At 39.8% G+C, this 22,500-nt stretch overlaps 1 protein-coding gene across 1 annotated transcript in view; it reads right to left on the bottom strand.

Annotated features, from left to right (window-relative positions):
• Positions 1 to 9,686: 9,686 nt before the first annotated feature.
• The window catches only part of oprd1a (opioid receptor, delta 1a), a 16,298-nt gene continuing 3,484 nt past the window's right edge, over positions 9,687 to 22,500 (bottom strand). Inside the window, 3 exon segments of the mRNA XM_046844506.1 lie at positions 9,687 to 12,251; positions 12,253 to 12,758; positions 12,875 to 13,230. Coding sequence (XP_046700462.1) covers positions 12,225 to 12,251; positions 12,253 to 12,758; positions 12,875 to 13,230 — 889 coding nt within the window. The 3' untranslated portion in view covers positions 9,687 to 12,224.

The following is a 22,500-nucleotide window of genomic DNA, read 5'->3' as shown; positions in this document are numbered from 1 at the left end:
TTTGAGTAAGTCTGTCTGGTGTGTTTGTGTGTTTCACACAGGAGTCCAATCTCATGCTGAGCAGGAGCACTGATGGATCAATCAGACCCCTCCGGTGTGTTATATGTTATACCATCTGCCGCCGATGCGTGTTTGCGAAAGCTATTGTCTTAATGTCACAAATTTTCTGAAGCTCTTTCCTCCCTGTGGTGAAGAATAACAAAGGTGCCAGAAAAGGTTTTTTTGCTTCCCTAAAAAGCGATTAATCCATTCCCGGCTTTTACCATTTCTGTAGCCTGAATAAAGAACATTTCAGGTTGAAACATTTATATTTAAGAATGAAATTCTTCTATTACACTGTAACCCGAAACATCATTACACACATTACAACACTGTCATCACTGCAACACAATTATTTTCATGATTTATTATAATCAGAGTCTAATCTAATACCTGATCTTCTCCTTGTTCTTCTCTCAAGCTGTCATTTCTTGAAAAGCTTCAACGTTATACAATTCAGTGTTTTCTCTTTTCTATTGTTTATAATTACACCCATCAGCATCTTCATCATGTACTAGTGAAATCAGGTGCTGGAGAAAGAAAACGCCAAGTTACTGCTGTTTACACCAATCAGAGCATCAGCTGAACCTTGTTTTATAACTCGTGCACTGGCAGACATGCGTGTGTGTGTGTGTGTGTGTGTGTGTGTGTGTGTGTGTGTGTGTATTCATACACTATTATTTATTCTTCATATTTGGTCATTTTATGGGTTAAAATCGATGGTGTGTATGTGATGGTGTGTGGTGATAAATGACGTGTAGAGACGTTGATGCGAGAGCTTTTTGAGGAAGCTTTGAAGCAGACAGATGTATATTAAGTCTTTGGCTTGCTGCATAAACACCTGATGGATAATTTGTGAACGAATTCGCCTGAACATGGAAAGATGAGGAGTGGAAGTTTGGTAAATGGAAAAAAATATTGATTGACTAAAGAATGTTAGAAACGGCAGAATGTGTCAGCAGCAGGATACAAAACAGAATTCCCTCAAACTCCTGAAAATATATTTCTGAACTCTAAACAACTTCCACTGTTACAGAACAAAAAAAATTCTGTTTTATATTGAAACAAAGAGCTAATGTTTAAAATCTTGATCATTCTGTACTATTTCTTAAATATAAGCAGATTAGTGATTCATACACACAATTTTATTATAATGTCCAATACAAACATCACACTCCATAAAAAATAGTACTGAACTTTATTACAAATATGTAAATATAAATATATGAATAATATTAATAAATATAATGATATAATGAATAAATAATAAATATAACGCTCTCCATGCAGCATGTGGTTTCAGTGATTCACATCCAGAAGCTGCTCTTATGATGACTGCAGACCTTCTCAGCCGTTAGTTCCAGCAATCAACTATCGGTGAAGATTAATCAGCAAAAACGATAAATCAGTCGATGTCTAGATTTGATGAGTCTGATGGATTTGATCTAAAACATTTATGTGGCTGTAATAATGATTATAAATCAGTAGTAATCAGTATTAGTAGAAATATTTACAAATTTTTTTACCGAGGTTTTTATCAGTAAAATCACTCGTCATGAAATCTGTTGTATTAAATAAAACATTTTATTAAGAAATAACAGCATTTCCACTTTTAAAGCCCAGTGTGAAGATTCGATCAGCTGGAGGTGAAGCTCATATCTGCAGTAGATGTGTTAAATGGACCCGTGGATTCAACAGACAGATTTTAATTCATTTTCTATCCACTGAAGCAGCAACACACAGGCCTGTTAGAAACACCCACTGACCTTAACATCTGCCCTACAAATAGGCCCATATGTCGAACTGACACTAAATCTGATGTTCTCTATTTACACCAAAACCTTCATCCCAAACACACAGAAAGCAGCAGCATGAGCAGAACTGCTGCTACTTTTCCTGCATCTAATGGAAGGTGCTGGTGGTGATGCTTAGAGCACGAATTCTTAAACAAATGAGTTGCACTCAGTCACTTTATAATAATACATCAATAAAAACATCTGCAGCTCCACCCATAAAGCATCTGGATTTCACTGCAGCATGAACAGACATGAGTTCAGAGAGGTGTTGATTTTCAGAGCAGAGTGAACTGCTTCATCCACAATAAGAACAGAAGAGAATACGGAGATGAAAAGGTCATTATTTATACACTACATGGTCAGAATGATATCCCACCCAAATACCCATTTCAAACTCATTAACACAGACTTCATTCCCTTTAGTCTTTATAACTCCATTTTGGCTGTGGAGATTCGAGCACATGTCAGAAGGTCCATTGTGTCATCATTGTTCCACTTCATCCTGAAGACTTTTAGAAGGTTAAAAGTCTGTTTGTTTGTTTTATTATGTACAGGGTCATGGTCATGATGAAACAGGTTTGAGCTCTTTGTCAACCACAAGAAGACTCCACTGTCTGCAAATAACTCTGCAAGACACAGATCCAGCTGCCATGGGTAAGAACACACACACACACACACACACACACACACACACACACACACACACAGTTGTGTTTTGTGTTAGTATGCTGTAGGTCTGTGTAGCCATAGTTCTCTGTTGTTTTATGTAGCACCTTCTGGTCCACGTCACAAAACGTTATAGTTTGCCAGAACAATCAGCTGATTAGAAAAAATTCACAGGCAAACTATTAAGTTTTTAAATTCTACTGCAGCACACACACACACACACACACACACACACACACACACACACACTTGTGTCTGGTTGCTTTGTTGTAACAGACTGAAGAACTATAGTCTGATGTCCACATCATTTTATGACCACACTGTATTTGTTGCAGAAGAAGTCTCGGTTCAGTATGCACCTCACGTTTCAGTTTAGATGCGAACGTGTAAAACCTGAAATACGTCATTTCTGTCTGACACTGTGCATTTGGGATGATGCAGTCAATGCTTTTACACGTGAACCCCAGACTCAGTATCACCATCTGAAGATTTTATGGATTCAGCTCACGTGGGTTAAACGCTTCAGACGTTAAAGCATGATCTTTGTTTCTAGAAAAGTGCAGCTGTTCCAACACTTTTTCAGAGAGATGAATAATCATCATTTTAGACTTTGATTAATAGATTTGTTTTCTTTGGCAAATAAATACAAATAAGTAAATAATTGATGGATCATCATCATTAGCTGGTGAACAATAAAATATTGTGAGATGATGTGATGAGCTGTGAAACACTAAAGTCTAGAAAAATAGTGATAATAATACATTTAAAAAACAATCTTGTGTGAGTTCTCTGATGAAAACCATTTTCCATCTGTGGTTTAATAAAGTCTCTCCAACTGCAGTCCTGGGGTTCAGTGCAGTCGTGTGTGTGTGTGTGTGTGTGTGTGTGTGTGTGTGTGTGTGTGTGTGTGTGCTGTGCTTCCTGGCAATGCTGCAGAGAAACTCTGCCTTTATCCCATTCATATCAGATCAGGATTAACCACCATTACATTCACCTAAAGTCATCCTTATTATATATATTATAAACCTTACTATTATATTTGTATCATTATTGTTCCCAACTTGTCTTTTTCCTTAAAGGCTCATTTTTAAAGAAATAAAATGTGAACAAACTCAAAGTGAATATAAATTTGTTCACGTGAATCACAATCAGTAACTAATGTAGTTCTAATGTAATTAATCAGTTCGATGTCTGACTTCAGAATATCTTTCTAAAATTACACGACAATAATTTTGATTGTGACAAAACTTTTACACTCATTTAAGACATTTGGAAGTGTGAAAGTTGAACATCAGTGTGGAGACGTCCAGGGATGTCAAACTCACAGTCAAAATATATTAATAAAACAGACATTTATATTTTTCATCTTTGTACCTGTAATATGATTAAACTGTTACAGCATTTGTTCCAGATTCACTGTTTATTATGGAGATGAAATAAAAATCTGAACTATAAGAACTGTAATTAAAACATTAGCTGATAAGATCTGCGATCCAAAGTATATTGTGGAGTGTTGATTTGTAAGCATCTGGTTTTTATGCACATTTTCTTCTCCAAACGAGATCTTATTCATAAATGTTAAAAAAACAAAACAAAATGGTATTCAAACCTTTTGTGACTTAAAAAAAATGAAAAAAAAGAGAATCTATTCACTATAGAAACTGACTTGCATTTAGATGTTACACAGAGCTTAATCACTGCTTTTGGGGATAGTCATGGGAACAAACCATAGAATGAAGAATTCATCATGTCTCTGAAATGTTCTATTCATCAGCACTGCATCTCACACCTGAGATCGATCTTTGGCTCCAATTCATTTCAGTGCAGATTCAAAATTGTGCATTTTAAATGTGTCTTTTCCCAAATCTCTCTCCTCCAAACTAAACGTACTTCTCTCTCTGTACCTTTATTTATCTCTCAGCCTGTCTCTCTGCCCGTCCCTCTACCTGTCCCTCTGCCTGTCCCTCTGCCTGTCCCTCCGCCTCTCCCTCCGTCTGTCCCTCTGTCTGTCCCTCCGCCTCTCCCTCCGTCTGTCTCTCTGCCTGTCCCTCTGCCTCTCCCTCCATCTGTCCCTCCGCCTGTCCGTCCCTCTGCCTGTCCCTGCCCGCCCGTCCCTCCGCCTGTCCCTCCGTCTGTCCCTCCTCCTGTCCCTCTGCCTGTCCCTCCGCCTGTCCCTCTGTCTTTATGCTTTAGTGATGAACATTTGCTGCAGTCAGAATGGTTCATTTTCAGTCTGAATTTATTCCCCTGTTTTATTCGTACACATTGATGATGGATGAGAACACCACTGAACATCTATCCGGGTTTGAGTTGAGCCGAATCCAGGCTTCTCTTATCTATGGCTATAATATAAATCTAGAAAATTAGAAGCTATTAAACTGCTGACCAAAGCACATAATGAAGGTGTGTGGGTTGAGGTTCTGATACTCATCCACAAATATCTATATTTTGTATACATTTTTTATTTACTTTTTAAAACATGGAAGTTGCACCTTTTGATAAGATACGTGAAGTTCATGGACAAATAATCTTTCATCCAGATATTTTTCATAATTCCTCAGTTTGTGGACACTGATATCTCCAGGCTCCATCATGCCTGTACTAGCATCTGGCTCTCTGTTTTTAGTTAAACCGTTAGAGCTACTGGGTCTGAGTCTCAGATGTGTATGGTTCTCAACTATCTGAGATGCTCTCTCCTGAGCAGATGCTCCTGCTTTAGTCATGCTTATTCTCCCAACCATGTCAATCGCTTCTAAACAGCTGTGTGTACATTTCAGCTTTCTGTGGCTTCCTGCAGGATGCATAAACAGTTCTGGCTTTCCTTTTAAACTCCTGCAATGTTATATAATTTAAAATTAGCTGCACATTACCTTCACTGCCAATTACAGCATGAAATTCAAACCTTTTCTGGGTTTGTCACACCAGAGAACACACATTATTCTTTCTTAATCTTATTTCTACTCCACTCTATACTTCTTCTCTTTTGTATAAAAATGAAGAGTTTCACCCTTTTTCAATCTCACGGTTGCACTTTGCAGATTCAGTATTGAGCATTCATTCTTTACTCTCCTGGGTTTAACCAGTGATCTGTGTCTTACAGCCTGAGTTCAGGCATCAATGTGCTGAAAAGGAAACCCTTACGGAGTAGAGAGATGAAGAGCATGGCAGAAGGAAGATGACCCATGACTCAGTCTGTGTTTCTCAGAAAGGTCCCACCTGGACATCTGAAAGAATACACACGAAAACCCAACACTCTCACAACATGCACACCGAGTGTGGTTCAGCTTTACACAACATTACACTTTGGAAAAGTAATTTATATCCACAATATCCAGTGTCACTCTGAAGATGATTGGTTTTGAATCCTGTTTCTCTCATTGTTTCCCTTGCAAACCAAAGATCTACATCTACATTTAAAGCTCAAGTGTGGCAATATCTAGAACTAAATGTGTTTTACAAATAAGAATTAGACTGGTGGTTGGTACACTGCTGTCTGTGAACTGGAACTTCAATCTGTGCCAGATGACAAGATGAGCCTGGTGTTGGAGCAGTTGGTCCTACATGCTGTGGACATCAGTGCATGGCGAGCTGCCTGAATGCAGCACAGATTGTTTTACACTTAGAAGATATTCCATATTCTGGCCTTGGAAATCAACTAATGCTCTGTGTCTTATAATGTTTCTGTAACGATCTATTGTAAAGTCTTATTCCAGCCTCATTAACATGGTGGTAAACATCTGTCCAAAATGAACTCGATCCCAGTAAACTCATGCCTGATTCTTCTTGCTCAAGTTGTTATTTATTATCACTTAAAAATGTTGCCAAAGCTGTTCTTACACTTTTAGCTTTAAGCATATACATGAAAGTTTAGTATTAGGGAATAGAATGTAATATGAAGCTGGGCAACATTATCACCCAGTATAATCCCAAATGAGACATAAATCATTTCAGTGTCGCATGCTTTTACTGATATCATCGTCAAAGAAACAGAATGATGACATATTATGACTAAAAGTGAAGGAACGTAGTGCATCTGTTATTTTCTTATATTTCTTATTATATCTTTTATATCTAATATGTGAATATGAATATGAAGTAGCTGATAGTCATTAAAGTTATGCATTATACTTCATCCCAGACTTTGGACTCTGAAAAGCATTCAGAATTTGAATGTTTGGATTAAAAGGTTGAACATTATGACAGAGGTCAGTGTCTAACTAATCTTCCAGTTTTGTGTAATTAAGAGTAGATCAAGGTTTTCTGTCAGTGGAAAATAGACTGTAACCATAAATCTACAACGGAAGAAACTATAAACTAAAGTATAAATCCATCATATACAGTATTCATAGCTTCCCTGTTCTGTTTCATATCCATAGTCATAGTGGAAAATAGAGGCGCTGTCCAAGGTGATAGCCAATTTCACTAAAATATTGTGTGTGTGTGTGTGTGTGTGTGTGTGTGTGTGTGTGTGTGTGTGTGTGTGTGTGTGTTTTACTTTTCCTACAGTAAAGTAGACAGTGCCATGAATCAAGTACTTCATGGTGTCCTGGCACACAAAGTATGGAAGAAACTCAGCACCAGCAGTGATGATGAGCATATCTGGTAAATAAAGCAGTGATAAACAGATGTGTATGAACACACACTCTGAATGTGATTTTAAAGATTCAACAAAACACCACAAACCAACTGGAAATAATTACAACTGAAATATAAAATATTTGTTAACTTATTTACTAATAATCCTAATAAACTTATACGCAGTTACTACTATGAGAGTAAACCTGGGACTGAAATGATGTTCTTATTTAGAACATTGATGTAAGTATTAAATGAGAATGAGAAGGTTTTTAAATATTCCATCACAGAACTGAAGCAGTCACTAAAGCACCCAGGCTGGAACATCACTCACAAATTGCTGCTGAACCACTCTTTACTTATTTATTCATTAAATGTAAAAATACATTCAAAAAAGCAAAAAAACCTGATTTCCTCAGAAGTGTGTTTACACTATACAAGCTCCCTTTTCATCTATCTGAACACAAGATCACATTGCTGCATTGTTTAATATCAGCTACCTCTTAGACATGCCCATGTGAGGACAATCATGAGAAAGCACCATTGGGGGAGGAGTTCACAATAAGAGATATTTACTAAAATAATTGTAAGTGATTATATGTGAAATAGACACTAAAATCAATCCAATCCAATCATCCAAAAAAAACACAAACCAAATCCCGAAATGTTTTAGAAACATGTAAACAATAAAAGGGAAAAGGGAGGCTGGTCTAACAAGTGCAGCAGGAAATATGTTTACTGGCAGAAGAACACAGCAAGTCCAGAACTGAGAGACAAAGAGCAAGACGATGCCCTTCTGTCTTCTGTCTCATAGATCACAGTCCTTCTGTTTCTCAAGTCTGGCTGCCCTTCTGTCGCTCTCTCTCTCTCTCTCTCTCTCTCTCTGTTTCCAGTTCTTTCTGTCATTTTGAAGGATCACAGACACAATCTCCTTCTCCCTCTGAAGGTGTAAATATCTCCTTTCTCCACATGAAGCATTGAAAAGTCCCTCTCTATATAGTATAGTTGACATCTATCTTCTCTTACGATCTGAACCAACAGAGGTACCTTCTCTCTCCCACTGGAGCATCTCATACATCTCTTTTCTCTGTGCCATAATGCTTATGTGAAGTCTCTCTAAAGTATCATCTTTTTCCCCCCAAACCTCACCAACACACACTCTCTTCCTGGGATTTCAGGATCTCCCTCTCAGTCTCCATCATACACAACAGCTATTTATCCTTCTCTCAAACCACTTCTTCTTTTAAACAATGGCAGGATTATTGCTTCACACTATCCAATTTATTCTCTCTCTCATAGATCCCATCATTCTTCACTCCTCCAAATCCCTCCTCTGTTTATCCTAATCATCCTTCCTCATTTATTCCAAACACATCACGTTTCATAACCGCCTCCTGATATATTCACCCTAAACCCTCTTTCCCACCTCGCATTCATCTCAATTCATCCCATCTTCTCCTATTAACACCTCCCACCCCTCTTCATCCATCTTCCCCACCTCCCTCAGTTCAGTTCAGTTCAGCTAAATACAACTTTACACAACTTTTACTTTTAGGACAATTTCATTTCTTGACTAAATTGAAAAGCATCTCCCTTTCTGACCTGCAGGCATCACCCTCAAGCAAACCATGAAACCATGAGAGCCACACTGTTCCTCATCTTTCATAATCCCCTCAGTGGCTCTTCCACAGTAATGGAGTGTCGTTTTACTACACTGATAATTGTACAATCTCTTATAGAAGATAACTAACTGAAGATGCTCCGTGATTAACTTCACAAAGGTCTTTAGATTGATTTCTTCATGCCTCCTATATGATTTCACTTTCAGACTACCATGAGCTCATCTTATAGACATATATATACACACTGGAGCTGCATTCAGATCAAGAAATCGAGCTTTATTAAGAACTCATCTACGCTGCATTATAAATGTTATTTGTGGCTCTGATAAGTGACTGCAAACTTCTCTCATGTCTCTTAATGTCATTTAGTTGAATGTTTTACAGTGAGTTTAGTTTACAAGCATAGAAGTTGAACATGAGGACACTTTCTAATGAAGGTTAATAGCATGTCCTTATCATTTTGACGTGGCTTGTTGTCAATAAACCTTAAAAACCAAACAAACAAACAAATAAACACCCATTAATATTTATAAATGTATAAATACACCCCAGTGCACGTTGTTAATTATACATGACTGTACAAGATGCTCTAAAGTCCTCTGAGAGACTCAGTTTCAGTATTCATGAGCATCTCTGCTTTATCAAACACACTTCAGCTAATGTTGAGTATTTTGCTGAGTTGTGTTGCTGGTTTCTATGGCAACAACAGTCTCTTATCATTTGGTTGGGTTTAATTTGCATGCTCGGTTTTCTGATGAGAATATTCTGTACATGACTGAGAATAATATCACAGAAATAATACTGTAAGAAAACAAGCAGGGAATTAAAACTCCATGATAAAGAATCAGAATATTTCTACAATTATACTTCATGCTTCTACATACACATCTGGAACTTAACCAGAAGGAGGAAAAGAGGAAGAACAAGGAGGAGGTTTATGGATGTGGTGAGGGAAGACATGCAGGTGGATGGGGTAAAAGAGGCAGATGTAGAGGACAGGGGGGTATGGAGACGGATGATCTGCTGTGGCGCCCCCTAATGGTAGAAACCGAAAGAATAAGAAGAAGTAGAAGAAGAACAAGAAAAACAAGAAGAAGAAGAAGAAGGTTAGTTAGGTATTCACAGAGCATCTGGTTATTCTTTATGGCCCCTTGGGTACATGGACATTCCATAGAGGATGAATTTGAGCTACGCGGAGTTTGCTAACAGAAAGTGAAAGCGCTGAACTGTAAGTGTCACACTGTCTGATGGCTTTTGGAAAAATAAATTAATAGAAATCATGTCCCAAAGTCACTGCACACAGACGTGTTATAAACCTTACAAAGAAAACAGAAGCATCTGAATGGACGCAGTGTTCACACCGTAACTCAGGCAGCACAGATATAAATTCCACAATGTTCAGTAAAAAGAAGCAAATTTATATAAGAGCAAAGAAAAAGTTTTAAACGCAGAGGAACAACAGTAAACTTCCTGCAAGATGCTGAACTTACATTTATAAAATTCATGAAAGAAGTATTTCTTTAAGTGCAAAAAAGAAAAGGTGATACTGTCAGGATTCCTGCCATCAAATGTCTACTGGTAATAGTTTTGTTCTTTCTTTCTTCGTTCTTTTCAGAGCTTTAACCAGTTCTCTCAGCACCACAGCGTTTAATCACACGAGGTTGTGCAACAGGGAACACAGAATGAGAGAATCTCAATTCATTCAATACTGTTATTGTTATAATACAACAGACGTCATCATGCTTTAGATAACAAAGTCACTTAGCATTAATTATTATAAAGATGTCAAAAGAAACATCTGTGGACTTCAATAAAACGTGTGTGTTGAATCAGTGTGATGAAAACGAGGCTGTACAGAGCAGCTCTGTGCTGAAATCTGTTATAGTCAAACTATTGAAACTATTCTTTCTTCTCTCACACAAACACAAATATACTGAAGTTCAGTGTGAAATGATAACTAACTCGAGGATGGAGATACAGCATGGTGAAAAAGCAGGTTTTGTGCTCTGGACAGATGTTCAGGGACATTTAATATAAAATCAATGCTTTATAACAAATCAAGGTTCCTGATTATTTTCCATGTTTAAAGCTTTCTTTGATAAGCACAATGAACTTATCGAAATATGGATGATCTCCTGCCTTACGTGGATTCTTTACACAAATCATGCTGAAGTTTGTTCAGTTGTTATTGAGACTAAGTGAACTTCACCCAGTGCACCTTTAGACCATGTGATACGAACGATGGCAGAAGCACAATTATACAGATGTTTACATTCATCTGAGCAAATAAGAGCACTCTGTTCATAAAAGAACAAAAGAGAGAGATTTTCACTACAGAATCTTCTGCTCTGAGGATCGTAGTAAAGCAACTCAGCAACAATATGATCGTTCCTCTTCAATCATCTACGTATGTGCACACATTCATAAATGTCATATACAATATGGTATATATTCTATACAATGGAAGTTGTTTTTATTTCTACGCACTACTGAAATACACGACTGAAATATTCACACTTTATACACTACATGTGATTCGCTCAGACCACGAGGTTCCAGTAAGCTGCCTTCTGAAATGCTACAAGTTCCTACTAAACTGATGAAACCGATCTGTTTATATACATTTCTATGATACATTCAAGACTTTCCAACTTTTTACCGCTAAAATGTCCATAGCTGAACGTAGATGGAACACTTTGTTGAGATTAGAGTCCAATCCTGTCCATGAAGATCTGCGTGGCTACAGGATCACTTTCAACAAGTAAACACCACATCTGATCATTTATTATTGGTCAGAAACATCTGATTATAAAAGTATAATCTTTATATTGTCTTTTTACAGTCTGAATAGAAATATTTGTGATTTTATAAAGGTGCAGTTGAATCTGCAGAGCTGGTCAGGTTTCAGGCGATGGTTCTACTACTGAAATGTCACTATGATGGATGTTGGGGTCAGAACAAAAATATATATATATATATATCTGACGACCCAATGTGAATTTATCGATGGTGTACAGTAAATAACACTGTTTCTGTTCATATCACAGACTTTTCCTTTGAGCTCTGAAGAAAGAGCGACAGTTTCTTGATCCTAAACATCTCCAGAGCAGGTTTTAGCATCTCAGATGTCCAGTTTTTAGAAGCTGTAGCCATAAATCAAAACATCATGCAACAACAATTTTCCTCATGAAGTGAAATGTGGTGTGTGTTGCTTTTCACTGATTTTCTCATTCGGACATGTGCTGGTTTCTTTCACTGGTGCAAAATGCTTCATGTAGCAAGATGCTGATTTATTAAGAAGTCCTGCTTCCTGCTCCTAACTCTGCTTGAATCCTCAGATCTTCCCACATGCCTTTTTACGAGGATGAGGAGAAAGTGTACAGTCATCTGAACTCGTGCCTGTTCTCAGTCTCTTATTCTAATCTTTGTAAGATGTTCTAGAATTCCGTGGTGGATATCTGCGTGACCTCAGACTGCAGATCTTGTTGTATTTGTGAGTGGGATCCCGGTGGGATCCGTTCCAGGCCTAGTCATACTGGAGTCCTTCCTGCCTGGGATGGAGCACAAACTGATGCTGGTTCCTGGTTGGCATTCCTGGTTCTGGAAAGGCTGTTCTGTTCTATCCTGGTTCGGAATGGTAGACAGAACTCCCTGAAGCACCTCTTGAAGTTCTCATCAAGGAAGGCATAAAGAATGGGATTGAGGCTGCTGTTGGTGTAACCGAGGGCAATGCACAGGTGCCAGCTGGCGATTACGAACGGATTCCTCTGATCAATCTCCACCAGGGTTTTGATGATGATGAAGATGTGAATGGGTGTCCAGCAGATGATGAAAGCCGCCACCACGACCAGCACCATGCGAGTGATGCGACGCATGTTCCTGTCCTTCTCCTTAGAGCCAGAGAGAAGGCGAACGCTGCGCAGGCGAAGGATCATCAACCCGTAGCAGATTGTGATGACGAGGACCGGCACCACAAAGGCGAAGATGAAGACACAGATTTTTGTAACCGTGTCCCAGTACCAGTCAGGATCAGGAAACTTCAGAGTGCAGACTGTTTTTCCTGGAGGGAATTATGTTTAAAATTTTATCTTTGTTACAACAATAACAGTGTTTATGTTGTGTATAGTATATAATTTCTTATATAGGATTTATATAACAGCGCCCACTGTTGCTCACCTTGCTCCGTCACCTTGGTAACGGCCATGATCATTATGGGCACTCCGATGGCGGATGAAAGAATCCAGACACACACGTTGATGAACTTGGCCTTGACTGGAGTCCGGAACTCGAGCGCTCTGACTGGGTGACACACAGCGATGTAACGATCGACGCTCATCATGGTCAGGGTGAAGATGCTCGTGAACATGTTGTAGTAGTCGATAGCAATAATGAGTTTGCACAAGGGCTCCCCAAAAGGCCAGGTGTTCATCAGGTATTTAGCGCTCTGGAAGGGCAGTGTGCTGGTGGCCAAGGCATCAGCCAAAGCCAGGTTAAATATGTAGATGTTTGTGGCAGTTTTCATCTTGGTATATCTGCCAAAAAAACACATACAGAGAATATATTCATAATACGAGGTTCATCACAAGAAATTCCTAAAATTTAATCTCTAGCCTGCTCATGCGGTTGGATAATTACAGTGAAGTCAGGATAAAAAACCCTCCTGGGTGAAAATGTTTCACTTTTTATGCACAGGAAACTACAATCATGATATTATAAAATATATAAATAAAAAGCAGGAGATTTTATACCAGCTGTCTTCAGAATCATCCTGTAGGATCACATACTTTTCCCCATGTAAAGACCCAGTGAAGGAAATGTGAACCATAGCAACCCGCTTTCTCAAGCCATGATTGGAGGATTTGTGGGTTAAAGCACTGCTCGGAGATGCTGTAGAACATGTAGCACTTAAAGCCACTCAAACCAGACAGACATTTCAGCAACGCTTTCAGGGCAGATTGGTGTATGAGTGAGCGAGATTCCTGTTTCTATTACCATCATCATTTTTGTCTGAAACACTTTTCACAGTGAAGTCGCGAGTATTTAGGAGCTTTAGAGGCGTCTCAAGACATTACTGAACAAAGGCACATGGATTTTTTTATTCTTGTCAATTTACTAATTTTATTCAGTGAAATGTAAATTACTACATGTGTACACCTGGACCAAAAAATGGAGGAGATCAAAATACTAAATATGAATCCTCAATCGTTTTAACAATAAAAGTCATCAGTGAGAAAATGATCAGGAATGAAACGGATTCACTCCTGAGACGACTTCTTGTAGACCTGGAGAACATCATGATCATGATTTAGAGGTTTAATATAAAATGAACATAAAATAAAACTGGGTGTAAAATAAATGACCAATGATCTCTAAAGATCTACAGGAGAGATCTACAGAGAGAGCTCTACGGAGAGAGATCTACAGAGAGATCTACAGAGAGATCTACAGAGAGATCTATGGAGAGAGATCTACAGAGAGATCTACAGAGAGATCTACGGAGAGAGATCTACAGAGAGATCTACAGAGAAAGATCTACTGAGAGAGATCTACAGAGAGAGATCTACAGAGAGAGATCTACAGGAAGAGATCTACAGAGAGAGATCTACAGGAAGAGATCTACAGGAAGAGATCTACAGAGAGAGATCTACAGGAAGAGATCTACAGAGAGAGATCTACAGAAAGAGATTCCAATTTTAACATCATTTAGCATCAAACCAAGTAATAATAATACTAGAAAACTGCAGGAAGGGAAACGTGGCTGCTCCTGAATATCACATTAGATTAGTTTCTGAATGATTTTTGTTGCTTTATCACAGTGACTGTTGTGCAGCTACATTACAGAAATCACTCAATCTGTAGGATTAAAAGCATTTCGGTACAAAAACCCAGACCACAGACACTCAAATCACCTCCAATTATTAGTATTTATTTCACAATCTGAGCATTTACATTTTTGACAACTGAGCAGGGAAGGGTTAAGGGCCTTGCTCAAGGGCCCAGCAGTGGCCGCATGATAGTGGTGGGATTTGAACCTGTGACCTTTTGATCCAAAGTCCAAAGCCTTAACCACTGAGCGACTGCACTGACCTGGTCTGCTATTCACAACCCCCTGTTAGAGTGCAGCACTTTTGCTTATGACTTTCACAGCAGGAATCTCAGCGTGATCACGGCACTTTTCACCATTATTCATTACGCTACTCAATTACAGATTGACTTATTGACCCTCCACTCTCCATCTCTAAACCAGACCTACAGTTCAAACTCATCAATCAACCAGCTGAGTCTAATAATCAATCCCAGAGACACTGAAGGTGTAGTTTTAGGAAAAACCCGCAGATCATTTCTGAGCTGCCTTCAGTCACGACACGTAGAGTTTATTCTTCCAAATTACTCACTAGAGAAATCAAAGAGCAGAACTCATCACTGCTCTTACACTTTAATATGCTTCTGAAGCATGTGCTGAGGGGATCACGTGACCTGAAGAACTGAATATTCATGATCTCCTTTTCTCATTAACTACTGACTCACTGGAACACACAGCATTTTATTTTATTTATTTTATTTTTAGCATTTTAAAGTGCATTTTATTATCACAGAGGTGTCAAATATTCCCTCAGGATCATGAGTGTGTTAATGATGAATGAATGAATATTTTTGTCATTTGTCAAAAACCCAGATTTTTTCATGTTGTCTCAGTACATGGTCCCAATTCTACACCAACCAAATGTGTGCCACTGTGGTCAGTGTAAACTGTGCCATATTACGAGCATAATGTTGTTCAGCAACACACTACAGAACGTTTATTTTACAGATGCCCTCATTCATAGTGACCGACAAATATTTCATTTACACCAGGATCTCCAACGACCTAAATATCTCGCAAACATCTACGCAGAAGATACACAGCATGCACAAATTACTTGTTTGCTAATTGGGAAGGAAGGTTGTATTTTGTTGCTGTAATATTGCAGCTGAATAATTGCTTACATACAATAAAGGCTAAAAAGATGCACAATAAAAAAGTTGCCTTGTGCCAAGATCTTCATTACCACAAGCTGCATTAAGATCTAATTAGAAGATCAACACAGAACTGTGTTTGCAGTGGTTCTCTTTCAGGAACTCGAGCTTTGGGAACGCGCCCGCGCTGTGCACGCGCTCAAATAATCTGTGTAATCAGTCAGAAACTGGACGCTGGCTGTCGCCGGCGGGTGACGTCACGAGCAAACAGTATAAAACGCACACGGAGCGAGGCGCGCGCCAGCTTCTGTTTGGTCACGAAGCGCTCTGTGTGTGTTGAATTGTCTGTCAAAAAAAAAAATATATATATATATATATATATATATACACATACATACACATACACATATACGTAAATAAAATTCCTGAGACCTGAGAGAACCGGCTGCATGTCAGTGTCATCGCTCAGAGGAAGTGCTCGCGCTGAGCTCCTGGGGCTCGCATATAGACCCCGCAGAGGGTTCGAGACGGGTTTGTCCCTTTCTCCAACCTCACCTGCTCGGTCCAGTACTCGCTCACAGGCTCGGGAGCACGCGGTTCGGCGCATTAACTCCGCTCCTCCTCCGGGCGCTTCGCCTGCAAGGCTGGAGAAGCTATGGGGTTGGGGGCGGGGCTTATTCCAAATGGTAAAATAAATATAAAAACAATTTCTTAAAAAGAATAAGTCAGGAAGAATTTTCGGGGGTTGTGACCTGCGCCGTAGCCGAGCTACATAACTTGGCCGGCTCATGAGCAGAAAGTCCCCCTGAACACTGTCCGGGTCTCCCGGTGTCTCCACACCTGCACACAGGTGTCATGATCTTTTTGACGCAGTATTGACACGTCATTTGGCGGAAAGAACACGGGCTGAAGAGACGCTCGTGAGTGATCTCTCTCTCTCTCTCTCTCTCTCTCTCTGAACTGATTGGACACGCGTTCCCAAAGCGTTCCGACGCACCTCGCGTTCCTGAACGGGAACGTCTCTAGGTTGTGTAACTCTACACCCCTGAGGTGATGCAGGTTATATCGGGAACTCGAGCTGCGGCGCAACGCTTTGGTGTGTTCCCCACGCAGCGTCTCGTTCCCTCGGGGAAACAGGGTTACACAACCCTCCTGTAACATAGAGACGATTTCTGCCTACAAGCTGATTCAAGTGCATGATTTTTAATCTAGAACCTGGAGCTGCTTGCACGCAGAAACAGTGCCGTTGCTGCACAATGTCTTCAGAAGGAGGCAGTTTGGAGAGAAGTTTGTAGAGAATGTGATTAAATGAAGTGAATAAACATCTTCAGACTCCTGCTTAGATTTCCATATAATAATGGAATAAACATGTCTTTTCACATCTTCACTTTTGCAAGCTCAGCAGTCTGTCGCATGCTGATCAATACTGTACTACTAGAACATTTCATTTGGAACATAAATAAAACACACTAAATGACTCAAGTGTAGATTTGTGGTGTGAAGCAGGCAATCTGCTGCCAATTACATTACTCGTGCCAATTCTGCCCTTTTTCTAATCAATCGATTTCTATACTGATGTAAACCTGATTCAGTTACACTCGTTTCCCAGCACTGCTCAGTGCCATCGTAATACTCCAACCGACTGAACTCGGCGCTGAGCTTTAATCTGGACACACTTTAGATCACTGCAATAAATTGTCTGGTGCGGTCGAATCGGCGTCTGATCGAGAGAAGTGTTGGGCACGGAATAACAGACTCAAAAGAATATTCTTTATGATCCATGATGATTTCCATAGATGTTTCTGTAGCTGTACCAAGCATTCCCATAGAGTTCATGTACTTAATCTGTACATAAAAAACAGTCCTGCTGCACCACCTGTCCTGCTGTACCACCTGACCTGCTGTACCACCTGACCTGTCCTGCTGTACCACCTGTCCTGCTGTACCACCTGACCTGCTGTACCACCTGACCTGACCTGCTGCACCACCTGACCTGACCTGCTGTACCACCTGACCTGCTGCACCACCTGACCTGACCTGCTGCACCACTGACCTGACCTGCTGCACCACCTGTCCTGCTGTACCACCTGACCTGTCCTGCTGCACCACCTGACCTGCTGTACCACCTGTCCTGCTGTACCACCTGACCTGCTGTACCACCTGACCTGACCTGCTGTACCACCTGTCCTGCTGTACCACCTGTCCTGCTGTACCACCTGACCTGCTGTACCACCTGACCTGACCTGCTGCACCACCTGACCTGACCTGCTGTACCACCTGACCTGACCTGCTGCACCACCTGTCCAGCTGTACCACCTGACCTGCTGCACCACCTGACCTGACCTGCTGTACCACCTGACCGGACCTGCTGTACCACCTGACCTGACCTGCTGCACCACCTGACCTGCTGTACCACCTGACCTGCTGTACCACCTGACCCGACCTGCTGTACCACCTGTCCTGCTGCACCACCTGACCTGTCCTGCTGCACCACCTGACCTGTCCTGCTGCACCACCTGACCTGACCTGCTGCACCACCTGTCCTGCTGCACCACCTGTCCTGCTGCACCACTTGACCTGCTGCACCACCTGTCCTGCTGCACCACCTGACCTGACCTGCTGCACCACCTGTCCTGCTGCACCACCTGTCCTGCTGCACCACCTGACCCGCTGCACCACCTGTCCTGCTGCACCACCTGACCTGCTGTACCTGTACAAACTCGTCCATTAATCCTATAATAAACTGCAGCAGAATGAGCTTCCAGAACAGCTTCCTTACGCCTCGACCCAGATTCATTTAAATAGTTCTGCATTTTTATTTTAAAATTCTCTCCGTCTCCAACATTCTCTAAAAAAATATCTTTTCCACACTGGAACATCTGAAAACACTTCCTGTCTCTAACTGAAGCAGATGCGGAGGAAAAGCAGTATTTACATGGACATGGAGACCCGGGACTATGAAGATGTTTGTTTTGGGTCACATGACTGCATCACACTGCTATAAAATACACATATATTTAAATCTCTTTTTTTTCTTTTTCACTTCACACAACATGGAAATGTAATTTTTTAAACAAAGCAAAAATCCACACACTGAGATTCATGCACGGGCTACAGCTTGTACACCAAGGAGAAGGTTTTCAAATGTACTTAAATAAGGAATTGTTCCTGAAGGATTTCCATGGATTATTGTTCTGATAATGTCTCCTACAAGGTTTAACCTGAGATACAATCTGGTGATGGTGATTTACATTATTCAGATACTCATTTAACTGTTCAATGAGCTCTAAAGTCCTGTGAATGTGGGCGTGGTCACTGTGGAAGAGATACTTCCATCAGGAGAGAAATGCACCATCACAGGAATCTGATCAGACTGTAAGGTGAGCGATGGATTGAAACCAGGCCACATTAGATATCAGATCCATTACATGCATTTCATTGTGATTGATTTTTATTTAAAAGAATGTACTGAGGAAATACATGAATAAATGTATTGGGATAAACTGTAAACTAATTTTATAGCAGTGCAAATCATCCTCTTACAGAAACACTCAGTTTTATTTCGTTATTTTCTTTAAATTATTCACAAGGACAATCACCTTTCAGCACAATTCCCTCCGGGGGAGAACATGTGCACCGAGAACATTTTATGTTGAAAGGAAACGACATGACTGTAAATAAATCATGTTTAGTTTACTCAGGAATGATTGGCAGGTTTAATAAAGTGAAAGATAAAAACTATATAAAAAAAAATGTCCATATTATTAATCCGTTTAATTTCCTAGTGAATAATAATAATAACACAGATGAACTCATTCACTGAAGAAAAAAATCAAAAAGTCATAAAATCAAATGTGTGAAAAAATGATTGCAGCATTTTTATGTTTGAACATTTGTCAACAAAATCCTACCGAGTCTTCTATAAAGCTTGAAGATGAGATTCTATGAAGCTTCAGAAGAAAAGAGAGCAAGGAACCTGAGAGCGCTTGTCATTACAATCTTGGTTTATCCTCTTGTTGACCCTCTTCTCCAGTTCAGCCCACAGCTCTTCAATACCGTGTAAGTTATGCGACTGAGGTGCTCACGTCAAAATCACATTCTGTGGCCATGAATCCAAATAAGGCTGCCAAAGCCTCCAGAGAAAAGAAACAGCCCCACATCATCACTGATCCTCAAACATCCTTTAGAAGAAAAACAGCTGCAGATCACCACAGATCCTTGAGCAGCTGGGATTAGGGTTCTTTTCTGTATTGACTCACCTTAAATATTTAATGTTCAATGTTTCAACATCATAAAGCAAAGTCCAGCACTTGGATGAGTAATGAGATAACAGGAGGACTTCAGGCACAGACAGGGAGCGAAGAAAAACCTTGTTATGCCTCTTATTGGATAATTAGAGAATTAGGAGGGAAAGTAACAATACTATAATAACAACATGTAGAGATCTGAAATCTGTTCTTATATAAAATAGAAACTGATTTTCTGATCTGATGATTTGCTTTGTAGTGAGTGTGTTAGATTTCATCCATAAATACATTCATTCATATTCATGCTGCTTATAATTAAAGAAAGGCCACGATACGAGAGACACGTTCAATAATCAATTCCAGTGACAGTGTGTGGGAATCACACACTTCATCTTCTCCCAGACAGATTCGTTACAGCTCCAGGTTCATGCATGTTGGTGTCAGAGAAACTTTCCATACCTGCTGATCTCCCAGGATGTTCATGCAACAGTTTAGAGTTTAAAATGTGGCAATGAAGAGAAAAGATCCAGTGAACAAGTCGAGCAAAGAGAAGATACGCATAAAGGAATATAAACATCTTCTCTGTTCATGCATTAATGAATCTGCATTAGACTCCAGTTCTGTGGATGGAAACGTCTTGCTGATGATGGAGGTGAATGGAGATTGATCAGAGAATAACTCTGATATTCACTCTGTAGTGAGCAGAAAATGTGTAACATGTTGAAACCTTGAGGAAGAGGGAACACAACTAGAGAAGGCCACACCGGGCTTCACTTCTGTCTAAGAACATGAAGCTCAGGCTGCAGGATACAGACTCATGTAGACTGGAGAAACGGAGCCTGGTCTGATAAGTCCTGCTTGATTTCCATAATCCCATCTGAGCAAGAACTCACATTCAGTTCTCTCTGATACATTTTGTCTTCACAAAGCAAATTATATTTATTCTTTCTAATTTTCATGTTGGAAAGAACAGTGGGTGAGGAACAGGCACATCTTCAGCTTCAGTAATCACACAGAGAGCTCTTTCATTTCAAACACTGCAGGGTGATGGAATTGTTCCTCTCCTGACAAAGCAGGTTTTATCGAGTCAGCAGCAGGAAGTGGAGTCACTTGCAAAATCCTAAGAACATTTACACAGTATTGCATGAGCAGGAGTGCAGATAGAGTGGAGATCCAGAGACACAGTATTCATGAGCAGGAGTGCGGATAGAGTGGAGATCCAGAGATGATTTGTGCAGCATGATAGTTTCAGGTGATCAGGTTATCTCTGTGCTTCTGAACACTCTTGCTGGATTTGAGCGGTCAGTTGTCTATAAGATGAACAGTATTATACATATATTAGGGCTTTTGGTGATAAAATGATTTTCTCTCGCTGTATGTGTGTTATGTGAGTTTGTTGTTAGCATGCAGGCGTTTCTGATTCCTGAACACAGCAGTAGATCCAATGAGCCGAGGGAACACTGTTCAGCAATCTCACTTTTCCCCCCAGCTGTTATAATGAGGAACGATTATACAGATTATTATGCGCATTTGCATCTGCATGTTAAACAACTTTATATAAGCAAGTAAGAAAAGTATTTACAATTTCAACCAATGCCTTCATACATGAACATCTAAATCACTGCTTTTTACTTCAACTGTGCAGTTTCAAGTCTTTTTGGAGTTAATCTGGAACCTCTGAAATTGAATCTAGAGCATGTGGAGTAGATACGCCTCAACCACACCCATTCAAACCCTTTGTAATAAAATCGAATAAATATTAATATATTAATAAAGAAGTTGCTTTTCTTTGGTTCCTGGACTTGTTGTTCATGTTAATTATAAAGATTAGAACAAGATTAATAATATAAAGTGATTATGTGAATCATAGCAGCACCACGGTCAGGACCAGGCTCTAGAACCGATTCAGCACCTTCTGATCCACACCTCATTAACACTGATTTATGTGTGGATTTAAATCAGAGCTCTGAGAAGCTCAGCAGTTATGAGATATAATGAGTTTGGCTTGAGGCACCAAAGTGTTCGCTTGCTGGTGTGGGATTTGAACTCACAGCCCTCAGATCAGTTCTCACAGTATTACCTTTTAAACCTCTACTGTATATACGCTTTTCATTCATCTTCATTAACTGCTTGATTCTGCTTTATTGTTCATCTCATCCCAGGAACTCTGAAAACTCGGATACAAGAATCTATAACATCAGAGACTGAGCAGTTTGGGGGAGGAAACTGTAGAATCCAAAGGAAACCCATTTAAGACCCCATTCATTACTGTAATAATTATTTAACCCTTTCTGCTACTGCTGTTCTACTGAAATTCGATTTATTGAACATTTTTAATCAGTATGAGCAAATCAATCTTTAGTGAGAAAATGATCAGAAATGAAACATAAGCACTTCTGAGGTTTACTGTTTAAAGATCATCACTGACTCTTATTCCTGTAAAAAGCTCTCCTCAAGGTTCCTCACAAGACTTCAACACTCACACAAAACAAAGCTCTTCTATAAGAACCTAATTAATCGATCTGCTTCATTCACCAGCATCTCCTGCCCAGTGAATTGTTGTTAAGATCATTAAAGGCGTTATATGTTGTTTTGAGT

This window comes from Silurus meridionalis, chromosome 29, assembly GCF_014805685.1.
Source record: "Silurus meridionalis isolate SWU-2019-XX chromosome 29, ASM1480568v1, whole genome shotgun sequence".
NCBI lineage: Eukaryota > Metazoa > Chordata > Actinopteri > Siluriformes > Siluridae > Silurus > Silurus meridionalis.
The sequence above is the reverse complement of the archived record's forward strand: the minus strand, read 5'-3'. Positions and strand labels throughout refer to the sequence as shown.